At 35.2% G+C, this 24044-nt stretch overlaps 1 protein-coding gene across 1 annotated transcript; it reads right to left on the bottom strand.

The window, feature by feature from the left end:
* Window positions 1–771: 771 nt before the first annotated feature.
* Window positions 772–22211, bottom strand: LOC142984590 (low density lipoprotein receptor adapter protein 1-B). Its single transcript, XM_076132328.1, has 6 exons — window positions 22072–22211; window positions 14774–14892; window positions 8896–8998; window positions 7242–7482; window positions 4481–4566; window positions 772–3519 (listed from the first exon to the last, which is right to left on the bottom strand). Exons 2-6 carry the CDS (start codon window positions 14825–14827, stop codon window positions 3428–3430), a joined length of 576 nt encoding a protein of 191 aa, XP_075988443.1. The 5' UTR covers window positions 14828–14892; window positions 22072–22211; the 3' UTR covers window positions 772–3427.
* Window positions 22212–24044: the final 1833 nt, after the last annotated feature.

Here is a 24044-nt window from a genome sequence, read left to right as displayed (position 1 = left end):
GAATCTCACTCGGGACAAATATTAATGTAATGAGCACGAGTATCTGTTTTGAGTCTCGTTGTTAATGTATCTATATGTATGTATTTAAAAGTACATAAGTACTTTTATCAGTTACTTGGGTACCATAGTACAAGCTCTACTTAGTTTGAAATCAATTAATGACTGTTATCTTAAAAGACAACCACCGGAACCGTCTTTTTACGTGCCCTTTGAAGCACGGAGACGCTTAGTTCAAATAACACTATGCGGTTACTCTTCGGCTGCGCATACATAACATATACTATTGTATGTTATTTGCTCCACCCGCGAATCAAACCGGAGACTCAGTCATCAACTATACTATGTCATAATCAAAAGGATCACAGTAATGTGACAATGTGTAGTGAGCGAGAGACTCCGATATAATGACAAGACGTAGTTCGCACGTTTGAAATAGCCCGAGTATAGTTTATAGCTTCTTATTGGAACAGTACCCTTAAGCTTGCAATTCACGTGTTTTCTTGCGCTGATGTAATTGTCTTACTTGACAAATTATGGCTATGTGTAGAGAGTAATCCATACATTCATAAATAATGACTAACATACATGCGATATTTTGTATGTTACGTATTCATAGCTTAGCTTCTGAAACGATTTTTGTGATGAACTAGAAGACTAGAACAGCTTTAGGAGTAGAGGCAACTCAGCATTAGACTTATTTTTGACTCTCCATTGGTGGGCTAACGAAATTTGCATAGAATTACATGCAGTAATAAAAATCAAGAATTTTCACAACAAACTTTATTAAAAACAATACTTATTGTACATTTTTATTCTAAAATCACATTATAATTATTTTGGTATACAAAATATTGTTTATTTTTCAAATATTTTGAGGTAACATTATAAATAATTATTATTTTGACTTTAATCAATATATTGTAGAATGTATAAACAATTTTCAAATTAAATGATTCTCAAAAGTATATCTGTGTCTACTATACAAGGCAAAGACACATAGACAACATGATATTCGGCCGTAACCATAAAAAATAGGGGATATTTTATTTGTATTTAAGAAAGCTACTAGAAAGAATATGTTAATAGTTTCAAAACTAAAAGACTTGAAAGTCTTTTTTGCCCCAACAAAAAAGACTTTCAAGTCTTTTAGTCTTTTTTGTCTCGACTCAAGCCATGACATTTTAACGGTCTATTAATTGAAATTGTTATAGTGTTGAATGTTTTAAGGCTCTTGTATTGTCCCAAACCAAGACTCGTCAAGTTCACAAAATACCCAAAAATATAGTTGAAAAATTCATAAAAATAAAGTGGCGTTCACACTTATAAGATAAGTATTTATACTACTCATACAAATATATAGCTATTTATTATTTTATGATCACTTATGAATTAATTTGCATTTTCCAAATAAAATACATTAGACTGTATGTTATAAAAAACTTCTATAAAGTAAATAAATTAAAAATTCCAAATATCGTAGAAGGATACTATTATGGAAAGACCTGACCAAGGACTCAAGATCAGGACTTTAAAAAGTACTTATTTCTAAATATGCATTATTTTATAATATATAGATATAATTTCCTTTTAATCTTATATTAATTTCACGAATTACTGTATGGCTCGGATTTACAATACTTTTAAAATATATTTATTTAATATAACAAGCCTCTATGTGTATAATACAAGTGCATTTAATATAATAATATTTATCTTATTTCTAAAGTCAAAAAGACTTTGGTGTCTCTTAACTGGGCAAAGGCGTGACTTATTTCAAACTAATGTAATTACAATTTTCATGAACTTGACGCAAACAAAATACTTTGTAGAAAATATGGGTTTTTTACTACGTACCCTCACGAGAGTAAAGCGTAATATTAGATATTGTATCATCATCTCAGCCGGGAATCGTCCACTGCTGGACAAAGGCCTCCCCCATCGAGCGCCAATAGGACCGGTCCTGGGCCGCCCTCATCCATCGGACTCCGGCAACCCTTACCAGGTCGTCGGTCCATCTTGTGGGGGATATTAATATCTATATTGTATATAGATATTGTATACTAACAATTAATTTACAAGAAAAGCGGTTGCTTTTAGATGAAATTGGAGCAATTTAAAAAATATATTGCAATTACTAAGAGGCTGAAATATAATAGAAATATCAGGTCGGGGAAAAAGTCTTTTCGCATTATAGTATGTATGAACTTGTAATAAAATCTCTTTGGCTTCAAGAATCACAAATGAGTGCATGGTTCATTAGGTTTCTTTCAGTGAGCTCGTGAGGTACCCAAATATCGAGCTTTTTTGTGTAGAGAAAAGATTTTATTACAAGTTCATACATACTATAATGCGAAAATACTTTTTTCCCGACCTAATAGTAGCTGAGTAAAGTATGTGAGACGTTCTCATATAAGTTTATGTTTTTTACTAAAATAATGGAATGATTTTACGTACCTACATTTATTTAAATAAAATAATTGCATTTATAAAACATTTTATAATAATAACTTAATATTACTATGTGTACTTATAATATTAAAAGCGCGAACAAAAACGACGTTTGACTGAATAAAAGACTTGCAGTCTTTTTTTGTCTTTAGTACAGTCAAAAAGTTACCGATAACGATATTATTAATAATTTTTGTATATACACTTATACATTTTTTGTAGAGAATATACAAATAATATTTCTTTGCAGAAAATATGGTACAAGAGGTGGCGTACAAAATAATTAGTAGGTATTACATATTTTTATATCGCAAAGATAACATTTTTGACTATATTAGAGACAGTTTCTACAATTTTCAAATAGCTTTACAAACTTACACTACATTTAATTATATTTACTAGTATACATAATACAATTTAAGTATTTGGTACATAATAAATCTTCTCATCATATTACATTATTCTTATTTCTAGTCCATTGAAAAGTTATTCAGGGGCGCAATTTTATTTCTATAATGTGTAGAGAAGTCAGTTGAAGCTTAAGTTCAAGTCTGTGGGGTCGCTGACCCCAACCTCTTTTAGTGGTATACCCCATAACTTGAATTTAACCCTGGAAAAAATAAATTAACCCAAAAACACATTAAAAAATATAATTGCGTGCTCCAAAAAACACAAATTAAGACCTAAAAATATGTAACTTTTCAATGTACTTTACGTGACTGTTAAACATTTTCATGTTGAAAGATACATAGGTACATAACATCACGATTATTACTCCCGAAAGTGTAGGCAGAGGTGTATGAAACACACCCACGATTCACCATTTATAATAATAGTCCCATGTAATAGTTATACATTATATAGATGTATGTACTTTGTGAATTTTCACCATTTACAATGTTAGTCCCATGCAGTTTGTATGTACTATGCCAGTTTTATTCAAACTGGCCGCTGTAGCTTAATATTGGCCAGGCCGGCATTACGCCTCAGTTTCTAAATCTGCTTCGATTTCTTCAGGACTCCGGAGATCTATCGCGAATCGTTTCTTCATACTTGGTCGCTCGTCCAACTCTGAAAGAATGTATATGACTATTTGTTAAATAGGTTCTGTCCGAAACTTTCATAATTTTAACTTTTTAAATAAATATTATTAGACCATTCATACACGGTCATTTGATTCCAAACTAAGCAGTGCTTGTACTATGGTAACTAAATAACTGATAAACATACTTTTATACTTCTTAATACATACTTATACATATATGTAGATACATTAACAACCAGGCTCAGAACAAATATTCGTGCTCATTACACAAAGATTTGTCCCGGGTGGGAATCGAATCCACCACACGCGACACTACAGTTGTTGCGGCAAGGTGACCGCTTAAATCTCTGCGCCAAACGACTGACTTTTATACAGGGGTATATCTAAAACACTACTTTGAGGCAACTTAGGTTCGATGTGTTTTGATATAACTCAATACAATGAGTTTAAAATTTAAGCCATTAATGTCCCACTGCTGGGCAAGGGTCTCCTCCCGTGATGCGGGAGGGGTTAGACCTTGAGTCCACCACGCTGGCCAAGTGCGGGTTGGGGACTTTGCATGCCCTCAATAAATGTATTAAACTAATTTTAGACATGCAAGGTTTCCTCACGATGTTTTCCTTCACCGTTGGAACAAGTGATAATTACTTCTAATACTGAAAAGTTATTGGTGTGTTGCCTCGGGTTCGAACCTGCGACCACTTGCGTGGGAGGTGTCAATTTATATCACTTTATCACTGCTCATATTATTCAGAATATATTAAAGAAAAATCCAAAATTCCTTTACTTGAAGCAATTTCATAGTTCTAATTTCTGACTCTCTTATTCATAAACACACTATAAGCCTATTTTAGTTAAAAAGCTACTATAATATGTTTTCTCTTTTTCATTTCGGTAAAGAGAGAAAGAGACAAAACACTTTATAAGCCTTTCATAACTTCATATGAGTATTTTTATGTTTAACATAATAACTAAAACTTATATTACCTGAAGTGGCTTGCATTTCCTTGACTCTTCTAGAATAATCTTGGAAGGCAGCCGCTAGAGAATACGTTAGACGTCTGGCTGCGTTCCTGGAAAGAAGGAAAGACGAATTATATAAAAGAAAAAAAATTGTGAACATCACCTTAAAATAAATTATGTTGTACAGGCCCATATAATTTCATTGCTATTTATCGGGTATCTTACCAAACTCGGGGTTGCTATAAGGAAATATCACTACATAGTATAAAACAAAGTCGCCCATTTTGTCTGTAGTCCCTTCGTATGCATAAAACTTTAAAACTACGCAACGGATTTTGATGCGGTTTTCACTAATAGAAAGAGTATTTTCTACGACAGGTTTTTATATATAATTGAAATACATTGAAACTATATTAGCTGAGTTATAGCGATTTATGTCCAAGAAGTCAGAAAAAAAATCTAATTGAATATTGCATTTGTGCGTGCGCCGCTTATACCGGTGGATACAAGTAAGAACAATGTATAGCAAAAACATTGGTCTTTATTAGTTCTACAAAAAAGTCCGCGATGACATATATCCAGCTTTTTTATTTAAGTCACAAAAACTACTTTTCTGTATTAAAAAAACATTTAATTCGTTGGGTGATGTTTAACTGGTGATATAACCAATAATACATATATCCTTATCAAAATAAGCAAGTTCATCATCACGAGCATTTAATTTAGATTATTTTTGCAGTTTACAGTGTGTTATTTAGACATATAGTTTAGGAGATATCACGATATTAGTATTGCGGCACGGTACGGGCCGGCCGCGGCGGCGGGGGCAGTGGAAATATGAATGCGGGTGATGTATATTTTGGGGTAGCTTAAAATGCTGTTTGGTTTTAATGTAGCGGTTTTGTGAGATTGACATGTTTCTGCCAATTACATATTAATTAATTTTATAACATTTTCGGTACGGGTTGCTTTTAAATCTCCATATAAAAATCCGAAAAGTAAGTCGATAGTATGCTCTCTCTACTGTACTCTCTAGATAACTGTTTGAAGTGATCTTTGTTGATATTTTAGTGGCCTATGTTTAGATAGTATTTTTTTCCTTTTTGTTTAAGTGTTTTCTTTTGCAGCTGATAGACGCAAATGTCAATTCATCGACATTTACAACTACTTATCAAGGTGCATTAAAATAACGGTATGATTCATAAAGTCACAGTAAACTTTTATTTCGGGTTTCACCCATTTTATGTTGTTTAGATTACTTTTATTATAGTGGCTATAAAGTAATAACGTACAGGAATATGTAACACTCACATATTTTTAGACTTTTTCAATGTTCGTTCCGATTCCTCCTAAGATAATGAGTCAACTGACATTATAGTAATTTTACAGGAGAGCGATTTGAAGGCAAATTGTTCCTCTTCCTTTAGTATAAAATTATTTGAATTTTGCTATTATTACTCGGTTATTATTATTCTTTAAAAAAAAAATCATTATAATCATGGTTTATTATGTACGTTTATATCTATACTATAATATTATAAAGCTGAAGAGTTTGTTGGTTTGTTTGTTTGTTTGTTTGAACGCGCTAATCTCAGGAACTACTGGTCCGATTAGAAAAATTCTTTCAGTGTTAGATAGACCATTTATCAAGGAAGGCTATAGGCTGTATATCATCACGCTACGACCAATAGTAGCAGAGAATCAGTTAAAAAAATTACAAAAACGGGCATAATTGTGACCCATTCTCTCTTATGTGACGCAAGCGAAGTTGCGCGGGTCAGCTAGTTCTTATATAAATAAAAAAAAGACCAAGAACGACTTGCCCGACCTGGGAATTGAACCCGAGACTCTATGATGAGCAAGCGGTTATACTACTGACCACGCCACAGAAGGAGACAAAAATAAATATTTTTACTTATGGGTGTATTGCCTTTAAAATGCATTATATTCCCAACTAATTTCTCTAATATCCAATTAAACCCACATCAACACCCAAGAATCAAACCTCACACCTCACGATACACACCTCTACCTAACCACTCAAGATAGTAATGTCGTCATATTATTGATAAACTGACCTACATAAAGACAGATAAAATATCAGCAACATTTAAGTAAATATTGACAAATATGTTGATCAAAAAGTGTTTTGACATTCCATGTGAACAACTTTTGGATATATTTTTTCCTGGTTTGGGCAATCTGTAAATCTATACTAATATTATAAAGCTGAACAGTTTGTTTGTTTGTTAGAACGCGCTAATCTCAGAAACTACTGGTGTGAATTGAAAAATTATTTTATTGCTAGATAGCCTGTTTATTAAAGAAGGCTATAGGCTATATAACATTACGCTATAAACATTAGGAGCGGAGTAGCAACGAAAAATGTTACAAAAACGGGGAAAATTATGACCATTCTTTCTTATGTGTTGCAAGCAAAGTTGCGCATGTCAGCTAGTAAATATATAAATATCATTGGACAACTCACACTCAGGCGACTGATTCTAAACTAAGCAGAGCTTGAACTATGGCAACAAATTAACTGATAAACATACTTATATACTTCTAAATACATACTTAGAGAAATTAACAATCAGGCTTAGATTTCCCGGTAGGATTACTAGATTTTTACCCCAAAACTTGTGGTTTTCTTTAATTTCTAGAAAGCATATATTCTCAGAAGTCTCGCATTCGATTGTCAGATCAATATTTACGTCAAAACCTTTTAAATTATTTAAAAACGGGTTTTTTAATGATAAACTTAGGTATCTGTCAAGTAACTTACCTGGATTCACAAACGAACGCATGACACTCAAAAGGATTAAACCCTTTGACATGTGCGTTGTCCTTCACAATGATCATAGAGAAGACCCTAGTGTAGACCAGGTCTTGTACCCCATATGATATAGACTCTATGTTGAACAACACAGACATATGTTCGAAGTCATCTTGCTTGCCGTGGTTGACGCTTTCTAGGTGTACCCCGTCTACTGTGACAGTTAGTTTTACTATTGGAAGGATTTGACCTGGAAAGAGAGAAAAATATACTTTTTAACTCTCGCGTTGCATGTTTAATGTATAATAGAATACGGGAATTAACGCGAACACGCATTTTACCTTCACCAGTCAGCCTGCGACCACGGCGAGTGCAACCTGCGCCGAAACGTTAGGCATTTCAAGGTAAAATGCGTGTTCGCGTTAATTCCCGTATTCTATTATACAATAGACAAAAATATATATAATAACTAGCTTTCACGCGAGACTTCGTCCGCCACCTGATTTTTTCTATGGGAATGCGTCATTTTCTAGAGGTAACGTAGCCTATGTCCTTTCTCGGGTATCAAAATATCTCGATACCAAATTTCATGCAAATTGGTTCAGTAGTTTAGGCGTGATTGAGTAACAGACGCGCCAGTGTAAAGACGTCGTTAGTGCTTTGTGTCGAAGTACCGATAATTACACATACATAATTACATCAATCCCGTGGGTCTAAGCAGAGGTGTAAAGAGTACACCCACTTTTGGCCATTATCAATATAAGTCCCATGTAGAAATACTGGGCTATATTGAGAAATAATCTTAAAAATATATTTAGGTTTACGATCTCAACTTCCTAATCAGCAATCTCCAGTAAAATTTGAACAAAAAAAACTCGGTAAAGACTTATTGGCCCGATTCGAGATTCGAATCCGAGACATCTGCATATACCCATTCAGCCAAAAAAGATACGCAACATAGTATTTTCAAGTGTGAGAAAATCATTTAATATTATATTAAAGGTTGTATATGACAATACAATATGGTTGATGATTATATAAACTATAAAATGCGAGTTATTTTATCGCTGTTATGAATGGATTACGATTATATTATTGCTTATTTTATTGAGCTGTTAAATGATATAACTACTTTATTTGTACATGCTTATTCACCGTATTAATATGAGAATACCACATGTTTTTTAATAAAAAAATAATAGAAACGCTGGGAGGGGACGCCCTAGAAAGACATACACAGATCATATCAGTGAAATCTTTAAAAAATTCAGGTGCGTAGTACTCGTAACCGGCGGTCCAGTATGACAACATGTATGTATGTGAATGAAGCAAGGGAAGTTTGTAAGGATCGTACAGTCAGCTCCAAAAGTAGCTGATCATACTCAAACTTTTGAAACCCTATATACTGAAGTGTGCACATTATTTCATGGAAAAAACATTTGCCATTGATTGAAATGTTTAATTCTAACTCATTTTTCATGATTTTGTTGTGGAATAATGTGCACACTTCAGTATATAGGGTTTCAAAAGATTGAGTATGATCAGCTATTTATGGAGCTGACTGTACCAAGTGGCGTTTTTTTTGTCTTTGTTTTCTGCCTACCCCCATAGAAAAAACGCATGATTTTATGTATGTACATTGTATGTATGTAGTCAAAATTACCTGGTGGTAAGGCTTTCGCTGCTGCTACCATCAAATCAACAGGTTTTCTTGTGTGTTTGATACCCCATAGTCCTCTTGCATCGCTCTGGCCTAAGTATTTCACCTGGAAAGAGAAGAAAAAAAGAATATTTTTATATAACTAGGAAAGAAAAATAGGTGAAATCTTTTAAAAAATTCAGTTGCTTAGTATTTTCAACCGGCAGTCCTGTTTCACAAGATGAAAGTGAATGAAGCAAATCAAGATTATATGGATCGTGGCTATCTTTGGTCTTTCCTTATAGTAATTAGTTAGTAATTAAATCATAAAAATAATCATTAAATAAATCCATACTATCCATACTAATATTATAAATGCGAAAGTAACTCTGTCTGTCTGTCTGTCTGCTACTCAATCACGCCTAAACTACTGAACCAATTTGCATAAAATTTGGTATGGAGATATTTTGATATCCGAGAAAGGACATAGGCTATATATCATCACGCTACGACCGAAAGGAGCAGAGTACCAGTAATTAATGTAACAAAAACGGGGAAAATTTTCACCCATCCTCTCTTATTGGACGTAAGCGAAGTTGCGCGGGTCAGCTAGTAAGTGTAAAAAATCAGAATAGACAGAAACTGTAACCCTAAATAGTCCCCTTACGTAACCTTCTAATAAAGAATTACTTTTACTTTCATTGTAATTAATAAACAAGACACGTGAAGTCAAAGGCTTTCTTTTGGAACCCTTAATGATAAGACTGTCGTTTGCATACTGATAGATATAACGGGACTTGGTTTATAGTCCTGGGTTTGATGCACTTAAAGCAAATAAATATCATTGGACAACTCACACACGGTCATTTGATTCCAAACTAAGCAGAGCTTGTACTATGGTAACCAAATAACTGATAAACATACTTATATAGATACATTAACAACCAGGCTCAGAACAGATACTCAAGCTCATCATACAAATATTTGTCCCGGGTGGGATTCGAACCCGCCACACGCGCGCTACGGTTATTGCGGCGAGGTGACCACGTTAGTCACTGCGCAAAACGTGCAGTTATACTAACTTGAAGTTATACTTATTACTTACTTTTATATACATATTTTTTTTTTTTTTTTTTTTTAAAAGACAACTCCCGCACTAAGAATTGCTCTTGTGTCGCGGGGACTTTTACAAACATACAAACAACAGACACAAAGCACAACCAGACCCGAAACAATTATTTATGGATCGCACAAATAATTGCTCCGTGTGGGAATCGAACCCACGACCTCTCGACGCAGTGGTATCGGCGTGGCGACCTAAACCACTGCGCCACGGAGGCAGGCAATACAACATACATAAAGTCACGCCTTTTCTCTATAGGTATAGGCAGAAATCAGAGAACGCCCTTTGGTATGATACATACAAACTTCCCTTGCTTCAGTCACATACACACATGTTGTCATACAGGACCACTGGTTACGAATAGCACCTGACCTTTTGCAGGATATGATTATATTTATGTTAACTGCACGTTTGGCGCAGTGGTTTAAGCGGTCACCTCGCCGCAACAACCGTAGCGCCGCGTGTGGTGGGTTCGAATCCCACCCGGGACAAATCTTTGTGTGATGAGCACGAGTATTTGTTCTGAGCCTGGATGTAAATGTATCTATATAAGTATGTATTTAGAAGTATATAAGTATGTTTATCAGTTATTTGGTTACCATAGTAGGTACAAGCTCTGCTTAGCTTGGAATCAGATGACCGTGTGTGAGTTGTCCAATAATATTTTTTTTTTTTTATATATAACAAACTTATATAATAGTAACAAAATACGTTATACACACGCACACGCGTTGTTAGACAACGTAACGCATTCTCGGATGAATGAATCAGTTACATAGACAGCTGTTATCGACTTCCAGTAGCAAACGTTTGATACTTATACATATGATGAAGACGAATTAATGTACCCGCGCCATATAAGCGCCATAGCCAGTTGCGCTCACCGGTCGGTAAATGATCTGTGGGTTAAGCAACCCATGGCGCGGTCATTCTATAGATGGGTGACCGCATAGTGGTATTTGAGCGTCCCCGTGCTTCGGAGGGCACGTAAAAAGTCGGTCCCGGCTACTGTCTACTGAGATAACAGTCGTTAAGCCATGTCAAAGGCCTCTCGGGCGGCTTGAACAACTTTGACACTAGGTTGACCACTAACCATACGAAAAACAAACAAACAAACAAAAAGTACCCGCGACTTCGTCCGCCACCTGAATTTTCTCATGGGAATGCGTCATTTTCCCGGGCTAAAAAGTAGCCTATGTCCTTTCTCGGGTATCAAAATATCTCCATACCAAATTTCGTGGAAATTGGTTCAGTAGTTTAGGCGTGATTGAGTAACAGACAGACATACAGAGTTACTTTCGCATTTATAATATTAGTATGAATTATTATTCTTCTAAAAATATACTTGTAAGGAGAAATTTACAACCAGGCTCAGATCAGATAGATACTCGTTCTCATCACATATGTATTTGTCCCGGGTGGGATTCAAGCCCACCACTCGCGGCATTACAGTTACTGCGGTGAGGTGACAACGTTAACCACTGCGCCAAACGTGCAGTTAAAGTAAATAAATGTTTATAATCCACCTTAACATAATTCCTTTAATCTTATTTCTTATGTTTTTCAAACATTGTCGCGGTTGAGAATAGCTGATTGCAATGAGACTGAATGTAATTTGTAGAGTTAATCATATCAATGAGTATGACCTTACGACTTCAATTGTCTACTTTAAAAGATTCTCAGAATCATATTAACAGACTATGTAGTGAGTAGTCTGACTATTTAATAGACAGTGTGTCCAAGGTACGCGGGTGGCGAAGATAAATAATAAATAAATATCATTGGACAACTCTCACACGGTCATTTGATTTCAAACTAAGCAGAGCTTGTACTATAGTAACCAAATAACTGATAAACATACTTATATACTTCTAAATACATACTTATATAGATAAATTAACATCCGGGCTCAGAAAAAATACTCGTGCTCATCATACAAATATCTGTCCCGGGTGGGATTCGAACCCACCACACGCGGCGCTACGGCTGGTGCGGCGAGGTGACCGCTTAAACCACCGCGCCAATTGAAAAGCGCGGAGCTAGTGCTGTAATAAGATTTTATCGTATGGATTGTGATCAACCTGGCTTTACGACTTTTATCTTAATTGGCGCAATAGGGACAACTTTTGTGCCTTCCGAAGCACAGACTTTGCGGTCACCCATCTGCGAAATTAACGCACTAATTGTTTCATCATTACAAATCAGGTGTGAGCAACTGGCTATGAGTGCCCCTAGTTTTGATAAAACTGGCAAAATAAGAGTACATTTTTATTATGTAGGTACGTAAATAGATTAAAATTCAACAAAAAGGTTCTACATTATATCCAACTGATGTCATCATATAAAAATCAATGCCCCATTTCCTATTATCCTCTCAAGCGCCCGGCCACCGTGTCACGGTTAAATGTTCTACCCCCGTCAAGCGCCCCGCCACCGTGGTACGGCAAAACGATCTTACATTTAAAAAACGTAGAAATGAAATACTTAAACTATGTTTATCCCTTTCAAACATATTTGACATTGAAGCTGATGAAACGAGACGACGATCTAATGCACACACTTGAATAAGTGGTTGATATAGGCCAGAGAGCACCTTAAACAACATCTGACCCAACGACATGTTCCTTTATGACCAATATTGTAAATCCTTTTTTTAACTAATTTTAAAGATTTGAGTATATTTAACAGTTGGATTTTAATGTCATTATTCATTAACTACACGATAAGACCTTTCGTCATATAATTTTTTTTGCCTAAAAATATTTTTTAGACTTTCTTCAAACACATGCCTAAAGCACAAAATATTCAGATTAAACCGACTAGTGAACTACCACTATCAAATATTATTGGTGGTTTATTTTTTTAATCTATAGCAAATTTTATGTAGATTTCAAATATATAAGATATGACTAGGGTGTTAGTATTAGTATTAAAATATGACGGAATCGGCGCTTAAACGCCAACCGCCAATTCAATTTCGCGCGCCATTTTTGGCCTGGACGCTTAACGGTATATTTGAATTTTGACGTTGGGGCGCTCGAGAGGTTATACAAGTTAATTTACCGTTAATTCAAATGCGCGTGACGTCACATCCTGTGGCAACATGGCCGCTCTAATTACGATGTACTTTGTTACTCATTGTATGCTTGTGCGGAATGCATGGTATATTACAATCTAAAGTATTTATTTATTCTATGGTTATAGGCATACCCTCTTATTCATAAACACACTATAAACCTATTTTAGTTAAAAAACTACTACAATATGTTTTCTTTTTTTCATTTCGCTAAGGAGAGAAAGAAACAAAACTTTTTGTAAACCTTTCATCTATACTAATATTATAAAGCTGAAGAGTTTGTTTGTTTGTTTGTTTATTTGTTTGTTTCTTTGTTTGAACGCGCTAATCTTAGGAACTACGGGTCCGATTTGAAAAATTCTTTCAGTGTTAGATAGCCCATTTATCGAGAAAGGCTATAGGCTATACATCATCACGCTACGACCTATAGGAGCAGAGCAGCAGTAAAAAATGTTACAAAAACGGGGAAAAATTTGATTGATTCTCTCTTATGTGACGCAAGCGAAGTTGCGCGGGTCAGCTAGTAAATTCATATCTTTTTATGAATAAGAGGGATACAATTTACCCTCGGTTTCTGAGGTACGTAGTAGTTTATCTATTCAATAGCGTTTAAACTCATATAAAAATGACAGTTTGAATAGATAAACTACCGATAAATGTGTCTCAGAAACCGGGCACTAGAAGAGCCTGGCATGCACGATTTATCTAGATTTTAAATGATAGCCGAGTGCTATAAGGTGGCACCTCCCACGCAATTTGCAGGTTTTCTAAGTTATGTGTGTATTATAAATAATTATCACCTATTCCAACGGTGAAGGAAAACATCGTGATGAAACCTTGCATGCCTGATACTTGTTAAGAACATCTCTTGAAGGTATCCCAAGTCCCCAATGCGCACTTGGTCAGCGTGGTGGACTTAAGGCCTAACCCTTCCCACATTACGGGAGGAGACCCTTGACCAGCAGTGGGACATCAATGGGTAAGCATAATATTATAATGCAACGGGTTTTAAACGCGATTGAAAATTAAAAGTTAGGATACCTTTTTTTACACGACGTTTCGATCGAAAAGTCACATCGGTAAAACCCGTTGCAATATAATATTACTAGCGGAATTGTCCTGTCTACACGCCTTTGATTAGTAAAAGTTAAATTACAAAGACATTGTCCAGCGGACAAAATTGTGAATCTAAACCATTCTCAGATCCCCTTAAACACACACAAAAAATTTCATCAAAATCGGTCCAGTCGTTTAAGAAAAGTTCAGTGACATACACATTTACAGAAGAATTATATATATAAAGATGTGTACAAGTCGCGAGAGTTTAAAAGCGTTAATCAATCAGTTGAATTTTATAATCTATACTAATAGTATAAAGCTAAAGAGTTTGTTTGTTTGATTGTTTGTTTGTTTGTTTGAACGCGCTAATCTCGGGGACTACTGGTCCGATTTGAAAAATTCTTTCAGTGTTAGATAGCCTATTTATTGAGGAAGGCTATAGGCTATATAACATCACGCTACGGTCATTAGGTGCGGAGTAGCAACGAAAAACGTTACAAAAACGGGGAAAATTTTGACTCATTCTCTTAGGTGACGCAAGCGAAGTTGCGCAGGTCAGCTAGTGTACTTATAAGTTAAGCTACCATGACAAAGTAAAGATACCATAGTAGACTGTAGCTGTTAATATAATTATTAAAACTCACTTGAAACGTCATAGGCAGATCATCAACGGTGACTGGACCCTCGTTCTCCGCCATATTGTTTGTTCACATCACCTTTTATTTAATAAATATCACAACACTGCTTAATATATAGTTTATACCTGAAAATAAAGGGAAAAACATAATTAAATACAAATAAATTATACCTACCTAAATTTTTTTTTTAAAAAGACTTTTTTTTATTTATTTCTTAACTTTTTATACAGACATTTCCCACTCTAAGAATTGCTCTTGTGTCGCGAGGACTTTTACAAACATACAAACAACAGACACAAAATACAAACAGACCCGAAACAACTATTTGTGGATCACACAAATATTGTTCCATGTGGGAATCGAACCCACGACCTCTCGATGCGCTGGTAGTGGCGAGGTGATCACCTTAATCACTGCGCTACGGAGGCCGTATGTTTACATATTATTATGTATAAATATATTATTAATTAATTTAAAACTAAATTGAGCTCATTCATCGGCAATTGTATTTTTTTTGTTTACAACTACCATGTCTTGAAAAACACGCCTAATCGGGTACCCCTCCCTCGTTCCGGAGAAGACCCTTGCCCAGCAGTGGGACAGTTTGCAAAAAATGCCGGGTATCAAACTCGCGACCTCGTGATCGCCAGTTTTATATTGTTCAGACCAGTAATGTAACATTACAAATAAAACAATGTGTAAACCCAAGGTTAAAATTAACATTAAAAATGCCTGAGTTTCAGTCATCATGACAAAATTAGATAACGAATATGTACTTACAATGTAATTGTATGTCATTTTGTAGTTTAGGTACATAGAATTTATAGTAAAAAAGGCAGGTTATTTTACTAAGTAATATTTTAAACTAACATCCTACTATCCTACTAATATTATAAATGCGAAAGTTTGTGAGTATGTATTAGGTCGGGGAAAAAGTCTTTTCGCATTATATTATGTATGAACTTGTAATAAAATCTTTTCTCTACACAAAAAAACTCAATATTTGGGTACCTACCGAGCTCACTGAAAGAAACCTAATGAACCGTGTACTCATTTGTGATTGTTGAAGCCAAAGAGATTTTATTACAAGTTCATACATATTATAATGCGAAAAGACTTTTTCCCCGACCTTATATGTATGGATGTTTGTTACTCTTTCACGCAAATACTACGGAATCGATTACGATGAAATTTGGTATGTAGGTAGTTAAAGAACCGGAATAACATAAAAGCTACTTTTTATCCCGGAGTTTCACGGGGACGAAGTCGCGGGCGGCCTCTAGTACTTACATAATTTCACGATTGTCATACCTGAAGGTGGATGAAATACACTCACGTTTCGCCATTAACAATGTTAGTCCCATGTAATAGGGGGCGAGCCTATTGCCATATACCGGGCACGTTACCGAATTCCGGACTATTATTGAGAATACATACAATGATACATACATAATATCATGCCTGTTTTCCTCAAAGGTTTAGGCAGAGGTGTATAAAATACACCCACGTTTCGCCATTAACAATATTAGTCCCATGTAATAGGGGGCGAGCCTATTGCCATATACCGGACACGTTACCAAACTCCGAGCTATTATTGAAAACTGTTGTTATATAAAATGAAAACACCAAACGCACTTTACCCGACTCTGGGATCGATCCCAGGACCATGTCATGAGCAGTCACTTACACTACCGAACGCGCCATAAGGACAGTAACAGAATTATTACTTTTGAAAAACGTTTTACATAAAAACTGAAATTTTAAAAACCATTTTCTGATAAGAGTGATAGGTAAGTCACCTTGGCTGTATGTTTACATTGCTTATATATAACTATGTATATAATAAATTATGTATGTATTGTGTTAAGTAATTACCCTTGAAGATAAAATTACGGCTTGCGTATTGTTTCTTCAGAGTTAGTTATTAATTGTTAAAAACGTTTTGTAAATGCGTTAACTTGTGTTATATAATCTTACGCTAGTTTTTCGGTGGTAGGTTCTATATAACAAGGTAATGTAGTCTGTATTTAGTTTTATAATAGGTTTTTTTAACACATTTCTGTCCCACTGCTGGGCAAGGGTCTCCTTCTGTAATGACAGAAGGGTTAAGCCTTGAGTCCACCACGCTAGCCAATTGCTGGGCTACCGACACTAATATTATAAAGTTAAAGAGTGTGTTTGTTTGTTTGAACCTGCTAATCTTAGAAACAACTTATCCGATTTGAAAATTTCTTTCAGTGTTAGATAGCCCATTTATCGAGGTAAGGCTATATATAATCACGCTACGACCAATAGGAGCAGAGTACAAGTGAAAAATGTTACAAAAACGGGGAAAATTTTAACCCATTCTCTCTTATGTGACGCAAGCGAAGTTGCGCGGGTCAGCTAGTAATCAATATTTTTTGCATGATAAAAGCACCTGTCTTTATTTGGTAACGGTCGGGGCACATGTTCCCCTAATCCAGACCCCTTGTTTGAAAACAACAGGTGCGTGTACGCATGTTTAAAAAACTATCGAATTTCAAAATGTTTTAGTGATTAAAGAATTTTATATCTATCTAATATATAAAATCTTCGCGTCACAGTTTTCGTTGCCATACTCCTCCGAAACGGCTTGACCGATTTTGATGAAATTTTGTGAGCATATTGAGTAGGTCTGAGAATCGGCCAACATCTTTTTTCATATCCATAACTAACACTTTTTATAAAATTTACATGGCATGACATCGTTCGCGGGTCAGCCAGTTTTATATAAAATTTTGTATTTTTAGAATAGCCTGATAAGTGATCGTTGTGGTTTGAAGGAAGATGTAGTGACAAGGATTGAGAAAGGTACACTCAGTTGGTTGTTAATGTATCTATATCAGTACTAGCTGACCCGTGCAACTTCGCTTGCGTCACATAAGAGAGAATGGGTGAATTTTTTCCCCGTTTTTGTAACATTTTTTAGTGGTACTCTGCTTCTATTGGTCGTAGCGTGATGTTATATAGCCTAAAGCCTTCCTCGATAAATGGTCTATTCAAATCGGACCAGTAGTTCCTGAGATTAGCGCGTTCAAACAAACAAACAAACAATTCAGCTTTATAATATCAGTATAGATGTATTTAGAAGTATATAAGTATGTCTATCCGCTATTTGGTTACTATAGTACAAGCTCTGCTTAGTTTGGAATCAGATGACCGTGTGTGAGTTGGGTTAAAGTGATTTAAAATTGAAGCAGATAATATAGACAGAGTTACTTTAGCATTTACAATTAGTAAGAATTTCGAACCCCACTGCTTACCCATCAATGTAAATACGTGTATATTGTTATAATTTATACAGAGTGTATTCCAAGGTTGTCTTATTGAAACGTGTAAGTTAACTCAGCTGTGAAACGTTTAGCAATGATGCCGTGTTTCTTGTGAAATTATAACTGAATATATTAGTATTAATTATAAGTTTTGGAATAATATAGCAGCTATTATAACTACATTCTTTCTCTTTTCTTTGTTTCTATTGGTCTTATCTCATTTATATTAGAAGACTAGCAGACCCGCGCAACTTCGCTTGCGTCATATGAGAGAGAATGGCTCATTTTATCCCCCGTTTTTGTAAAAAAAAATATTGGTACTCTGCTCCTGTTGGTCGCAGTGTGATGTTATATAGCCTACAGCCTTCCTCGATAAATGGGCTATCTAACACTGAAATAATTTTTCAAATCAGGCCAGTAGTTCCTGAGATTAGCGCGTTCAAACAAACAAACAATAATATTAGCTTTATAATATTAGTATAGATTTGCCCGCGACTTCGTTTGGTTTGTCACTTAGGACAGAATTTTTATACAAACTTTCATTTCCTGTTTTATCCCCTTGGGTGTATGATTGATCAAAATCCTTTCTTGGTGAATATCTATGTCATAACATGTGCCTGCATGCCAAATTTCAGGCCGATCCGTCCGGTGGTTTGTGCTGTGCGTTGATAGATCACTATGTAATGTCAGACAGTCACCTTTGAGTTATTTAGATAAAACATTTTAATAGTTCACAATGTTCACATATATACTAATATTATAATGAGGAAATTGTATGATAGTATGTTTGTATTTCTTTCACCATGTGAATGCCAGATTACCACTGATAAATAAAGGCTTTTTTTATTGCAAGAAAAAAGTGGTCACCCGTGCAAAGCCGGGACGAGGCGCTAGTGTAAAATATTTTAGTATATGCATATTATATAATTAGTAAGAAAACCTTAAAACCCTTCTAGAGTCAATAAGAAGAGCTGGCAACAATATTTCATTCATTTTGTTTAAACATATTACATGCAGTTTTTTCTACAATTACGTCACGCTATCATAAATCTATAGATTATATAATTATCAGAAAACACACACATTTATCAATTTTATTCCTAGAAGCGGCATCTATATTATGTGCAAAATATTAGCTAATTTGTATAATCAATCTAAGATCAGGCTGATAAGAGATGTTAATATATTTTTTATTGGTGCAGTGTGATGACAAGACTAAACGTAGGCAGGCCCCCTATAAGATGGACCGTGGACCAGCATGCGGATCTTGTATCGTAGTCTACAGGTAGGCAATTAAAATATTAAAAAATATCTATACTTAATATTATAAAACTGAAGAGTTTGTTTGTTTGTTTGAACGCGCTAATCTCGAGAACTACTGGTCCAATTTAAAAAAATCTTTCAGTGTTAGATAGCCCATTTATCGAGGAAGGCTATGAGAAGATATATATCATCACGCTACGGCCAATAGGAGCAGAGTACCATTAAAAAAAGTTACAAAAACGGGGAAAATTATGACCCATTCTCTCTTATGAGACGCAAGCGAAGTTGCGCGGGTCAGCTAGTATAAAATATTTTTGGACAACTCACACACAGTCATCTGATTCCAAACTAAGCAGAGCTTGTACTGTAACCAGACAACTGATAAACATACTTATATACTTCTAAATACACACTTATATACTTCTAAATACATACTTATATACTTCTAAATACATACTTATATACTTCTAAATACATACTTATATAGATAAATTAACAGGCTCAGAACAAATACTCGTGCTCTTCACACAAATATTTATCCCGGGTGGGATTCGAACCACACGCGGCGCTACGGTTATTGCAGCGAGGTTGTTTGGCACCTATAGTAACGTTTGCCAAGAGAATTATCTTTAACTTGACTCAATAAAAAGGTATTTTCATGAACATCACTGAAACAATTTTCAGCGTGTTTTCCGTCAAGTGTTATCTGTTATCAGTCGCGATAACACTATCACTGATAATAATATCGAGCTATCACACCGTTGATAAGTTAAACCTTTTTGTTAATTTATTATAAAAGACAAAGTTTTGTGCGAACTCGTAGTGCTATTTTAACCGACTAAAAAAATAAATAGGTTATCAATTCATCTGTATTTTTCATGTTTGTAACCATTTACTGGGTGGACCGATTTTGATAGTCTTTCGTTTATTTACTAGGCTACAGTGGAAAGTTATTATAGGGAGGCCTTTCCCCAGCTTTGGGACAAAACAGGCTTATATTAGTAATATACTTATTTTTGGTAATTCTCACGTGGTCTGCTTTAAATTTAATTTAGAGTTGGAAGTTTGTTTGCGTAACTTTGTACACATTGATGACTTTCTTAACCCATTACTATCCCACTGCTGGGCAAGGGTTTCCTCCCTTAATGGGGGAGGGGTTAGGCCTTGAGTCCGCCACGCTGGTCAAGTGTGGTTGGGGAGTTTGTATACCTTCAAGAACTGTTCTAAAGGACTGTTTTTTTACGTAATAAATCGTAATATTGATAAATTAAATGTTACTTTTATCTTAATACGGATGTTATGAATCATATAGATAATGATTGATTTCTCTATATTTGTAATTTAATCTTAAGTAGCTAGTGCCACCATGCACCGTATTAAACAACATAAAATATATTACACGTCATTTATACAATCAGTCTAGCCTTTCTTCCAACTATGTTTGAGTCGGCTTCCAGTCTCACCAGATGCAGCTGAATACCAGTATTTTACATGGAGCGACTGTCTATCTGACCTCCACGACCCAGTTACCTGGGTTATAACACGATACCTCGGTAAGACTGGTTGTCAGACTTTCAAGCTTCTGACTACTGTTAACGACTGTCGAAGATCTTTGAAAATTACAGCCGGGATCCACAATTCAACGTACCTTCCGAAGCACGGAGGAACTCGGGACATATAATATGGTTACCCATCCAAAGAACAACCTCGGCAAGCGTAGCTTAACCTCACATGTGTCTCACACGTCATTCATACATAGTACATAGTAGGTATATAACAACAATCCAACTTTTGTTTTTTTCACCGTATGGTTAGTGGTCAACCTAGTGTCAAAGTTGTTCAAGCCCGAAAGACCTTTGACATGGCTTAACGACTGTCATCTTAATTGGCAACAACCGGGAACGACTTACGAGCCCTCCGAAGTACGGAGAGGCTCAGCTCGAGAAAGCGATGAATCATCTTTGGAATCAAATCTATGCAAGAAGTGCTGACCACCAGGTTTTGGGTTCTATTCCCAGGCAAAGTACTATTCTGTTTCTTAATTACCTTGAAATGTTTTCAATAGTAGCCCGTAGTTTGATAACATGTAATGCGATGCCACTTTTGATAAAATTAAGCCTAGAGTTTATAACTTTGTGACTCGAATTATCCTTCAATTCGGCCAAAGTCACAGACAAAAACTAGTCCTACTAATACCTATTATAAATGCGAAAGTTTGTGAGAATTAATGGATGTTTGTGACTCTTTCACGCAAATACTACTGAACCGATTGCAATGAAATTTGGTATATAGGTAGCTGAAGACCCAGAATAACACATAGGCTTTTTATCCCCGAGTTCCCGAGGGATCGGGTTTTACACGGGAAGGGTTTCCACGCGGACGAAAACGCGGGCGGTCTCTAGTATTTCATAAGTCTGATTAAATTTTAAATAAAGTAGCTAATAGCCTTACAGTTAGGATATCCGGAAAACCAATGTAATTCTGATTTCTAATACACTGCACTTAATATAAGCCTACTTATAAAAGACATTCAAATACCACGAAATGATCACCCATCCATTGCCATACCGCGTCAAAGTTAGCTTTACGTATCGTTTACTAACCGGTGAGCGCAAATAGCTATGTAATAATAACATTTTTATGGAAAAAACAACGCAATTTGACATTGCAATGTCCAGATTAAATTTTTAATACGTTTCAGAAAAGATTGTATCGCAATTAAATACTAAAATAATTAGAAATACTTACAAATCAACAATAATCCGATGAAATCACTGAGTATTTTTCAAAATTTATAAAACTTTTAGCACAAATATATTTTCGTTTTACACAAACACAAGATTAAAAAGAAAAAAAAATACAAAATGGCCGATCGCGGCGACGTCCACACTGCGAATGAATAACTAATTCAAATTTCAAAATCGGAACGTATACGACCAGAATAACTTGACCTATGAACTTCTATACATTTCACCTGAATGTTCGTTCTTTATTCGAATTGGAAGGACGGGGGAGGTCAACTTAAATTGGTCGTGATGTATGCCCATACAATTTTATATTTGCAGTTGAATTGTTTATTGTGTGCTTTATTTTAAGGATGTTAGAGTTGATTTTTGTTTGAATTGAGTGTGTATATAAGTTTGTAGATTACTCATATAGTAAGGTGAGGTTGTGATAAGATATACAGGTGGTTTGAAAAATGTATGAACTTCATTTGTTGTCATTTGTTGCAATTAGTAAAATCAAAATTAAATAGATCATATCGGTGATGTCTTGCAAAAATGTCAGGTGCGTAGTACTCGTAACCGGCGGTCCTGTATGACAACATGTATGTATGTGAATGAGGCAAGGGAAGTTTGTAAGGATCGTCTTCATCGGGAAGAAGGCGCGATCGAAATCAAATCAAGTAGTAATTCCGGTCAAATATTGTCATAGTATGTAGTTAGAAATAGTGAATCTACCAATAGCTCGGAACGGTAGAGCCTTATGAAAAGAGCTAGTAACAAACTCGTGGCTTTTCAATCGCTACTTAATTGTGTGCAAAGTTTAAAATTAAGTGAATAAAAATGATGAAATCTAATTACTAACTGTTGAGAAGTCCTAGCAAAACTTTTCTTAGCCGGAAGTAGGTAAGATTTAGGCAAATTTAGGCATATTTTTTAAATAGTCTCAGGCTAGGTCTTTGATTATCAACTTACTATAAGCCAAATTATATTAAAATAATTACAGCGATTTAGCAGTGAAAGTGTAACTGGTAGACTTTCACATTTCCTATATTTAAAGTATTGATATAATAAATCTTTTCAAACATGCAAAAAATATTTATTTATAGACTAAAGTATGTAGCCGTCGGCGTGTGAATTGCAATTAATCTATTCTACTGAATGGAACAAAGAGATTGCGTGTTTCATACAATTATCTAAGAAATACATACATACATACATAATATTCCGTCCATGTAATAGGGGGCGAGGCTAATGTCATATACCGGGCACGTTACCAAACTCCTGGTTTTTTTGAGAATACACAAATATAAATATGAAAAGATCCTTTCGCCATATACCGGGCAACGTACTAAACTTTGGGCTACTATTGTGAAATAGTCTAATATAAATTAAAGAAACCTCTAGTTAGGAACTCGAGACCTCATAATCAGTAGTCGGATACACTACCGACCGCGCCACAGAGGCAGATTAAGAAATATTGTCACATTAGCCCATATTGTTATATTAATTAGTTACACCCAATCGCATGTTTAACCCGAGCATCAAACCTGAGACTTCACGATCAGCAGTCGTATACATTACCACTGCGCCACTGGAGGCATATTAAGAAATTTTGTCAAATTAGTAAACATTGTAATATTAATTAAAAAATCCCCATAGCATGTTCACCCGGTCGTCAAACCTTAGACTTCATAATCAACAGTCGGATACACAACCGCTGCGCCACAGAGACATAATAAGTAATTATAAAAACAACATACTGTATATTAACACTTAAATGTGTGCACCTGTTGAACTGCATGTGTGTGTGTGTGTGTGTGTGTGTGTACGTGTGTGTGTGTGTGTGTGTTACATACGGATATTGTGTGTGTGAGGTGATGCGTGGATATGATAGGAAAGTGGCTATGTTTAAATCTTATTATTTTGTTAAGTAGAGTAACTATTATTCTTATGTATTTTTTATAGATCTTGAATCTTGATAAATCTCTAGTTTGA

The sequence above is a fragment of the Anticarsia gemmatalis genome, chromosome 27 (assembly GCF_050436995.1).
Source record: "Anticarsia gemmatalis isolate Benzon Research Colony breed Stoneville strain chromosome 27, ilAntGemm2 primary, whole genome shotgun sequence".
Lineage (NCBI taxonomy): Eukaryota > Metazoa > Arthropoda > Insecta > Lepidoptera > Erebidae > Anticarsia > Anticarsia gemmatalis.
This window is presented reverse-complemented; position numbering and strand designations above follow the sequence as displayed.

Excerpts from the sequence above, each read along its gene's own strand:
- LOC142984590 (XM_076132328.1), bottom strand. The coding sequence starts at position 14,827 with ATGGCGGAGAACGAGGGTCCAGTCACCGTTGATGATCTGCCTATGACG. Across the intron at positions 8,999-14,773 it reads ATCTGCCTATGACGTTTCAA|GTGAAATACTTAGGCCAGAG; the intron begins GTGAGTTTTAAT and ends TTCTCTTTCCAG. Across the intron at positions 3,520-4,480 it reads GGAAATGCAAGCCACTTCAG|AGTTGGACGAGCGACCAAGT; the intron begins GTAATATAAGTT and ends ACATTCTTTCAG.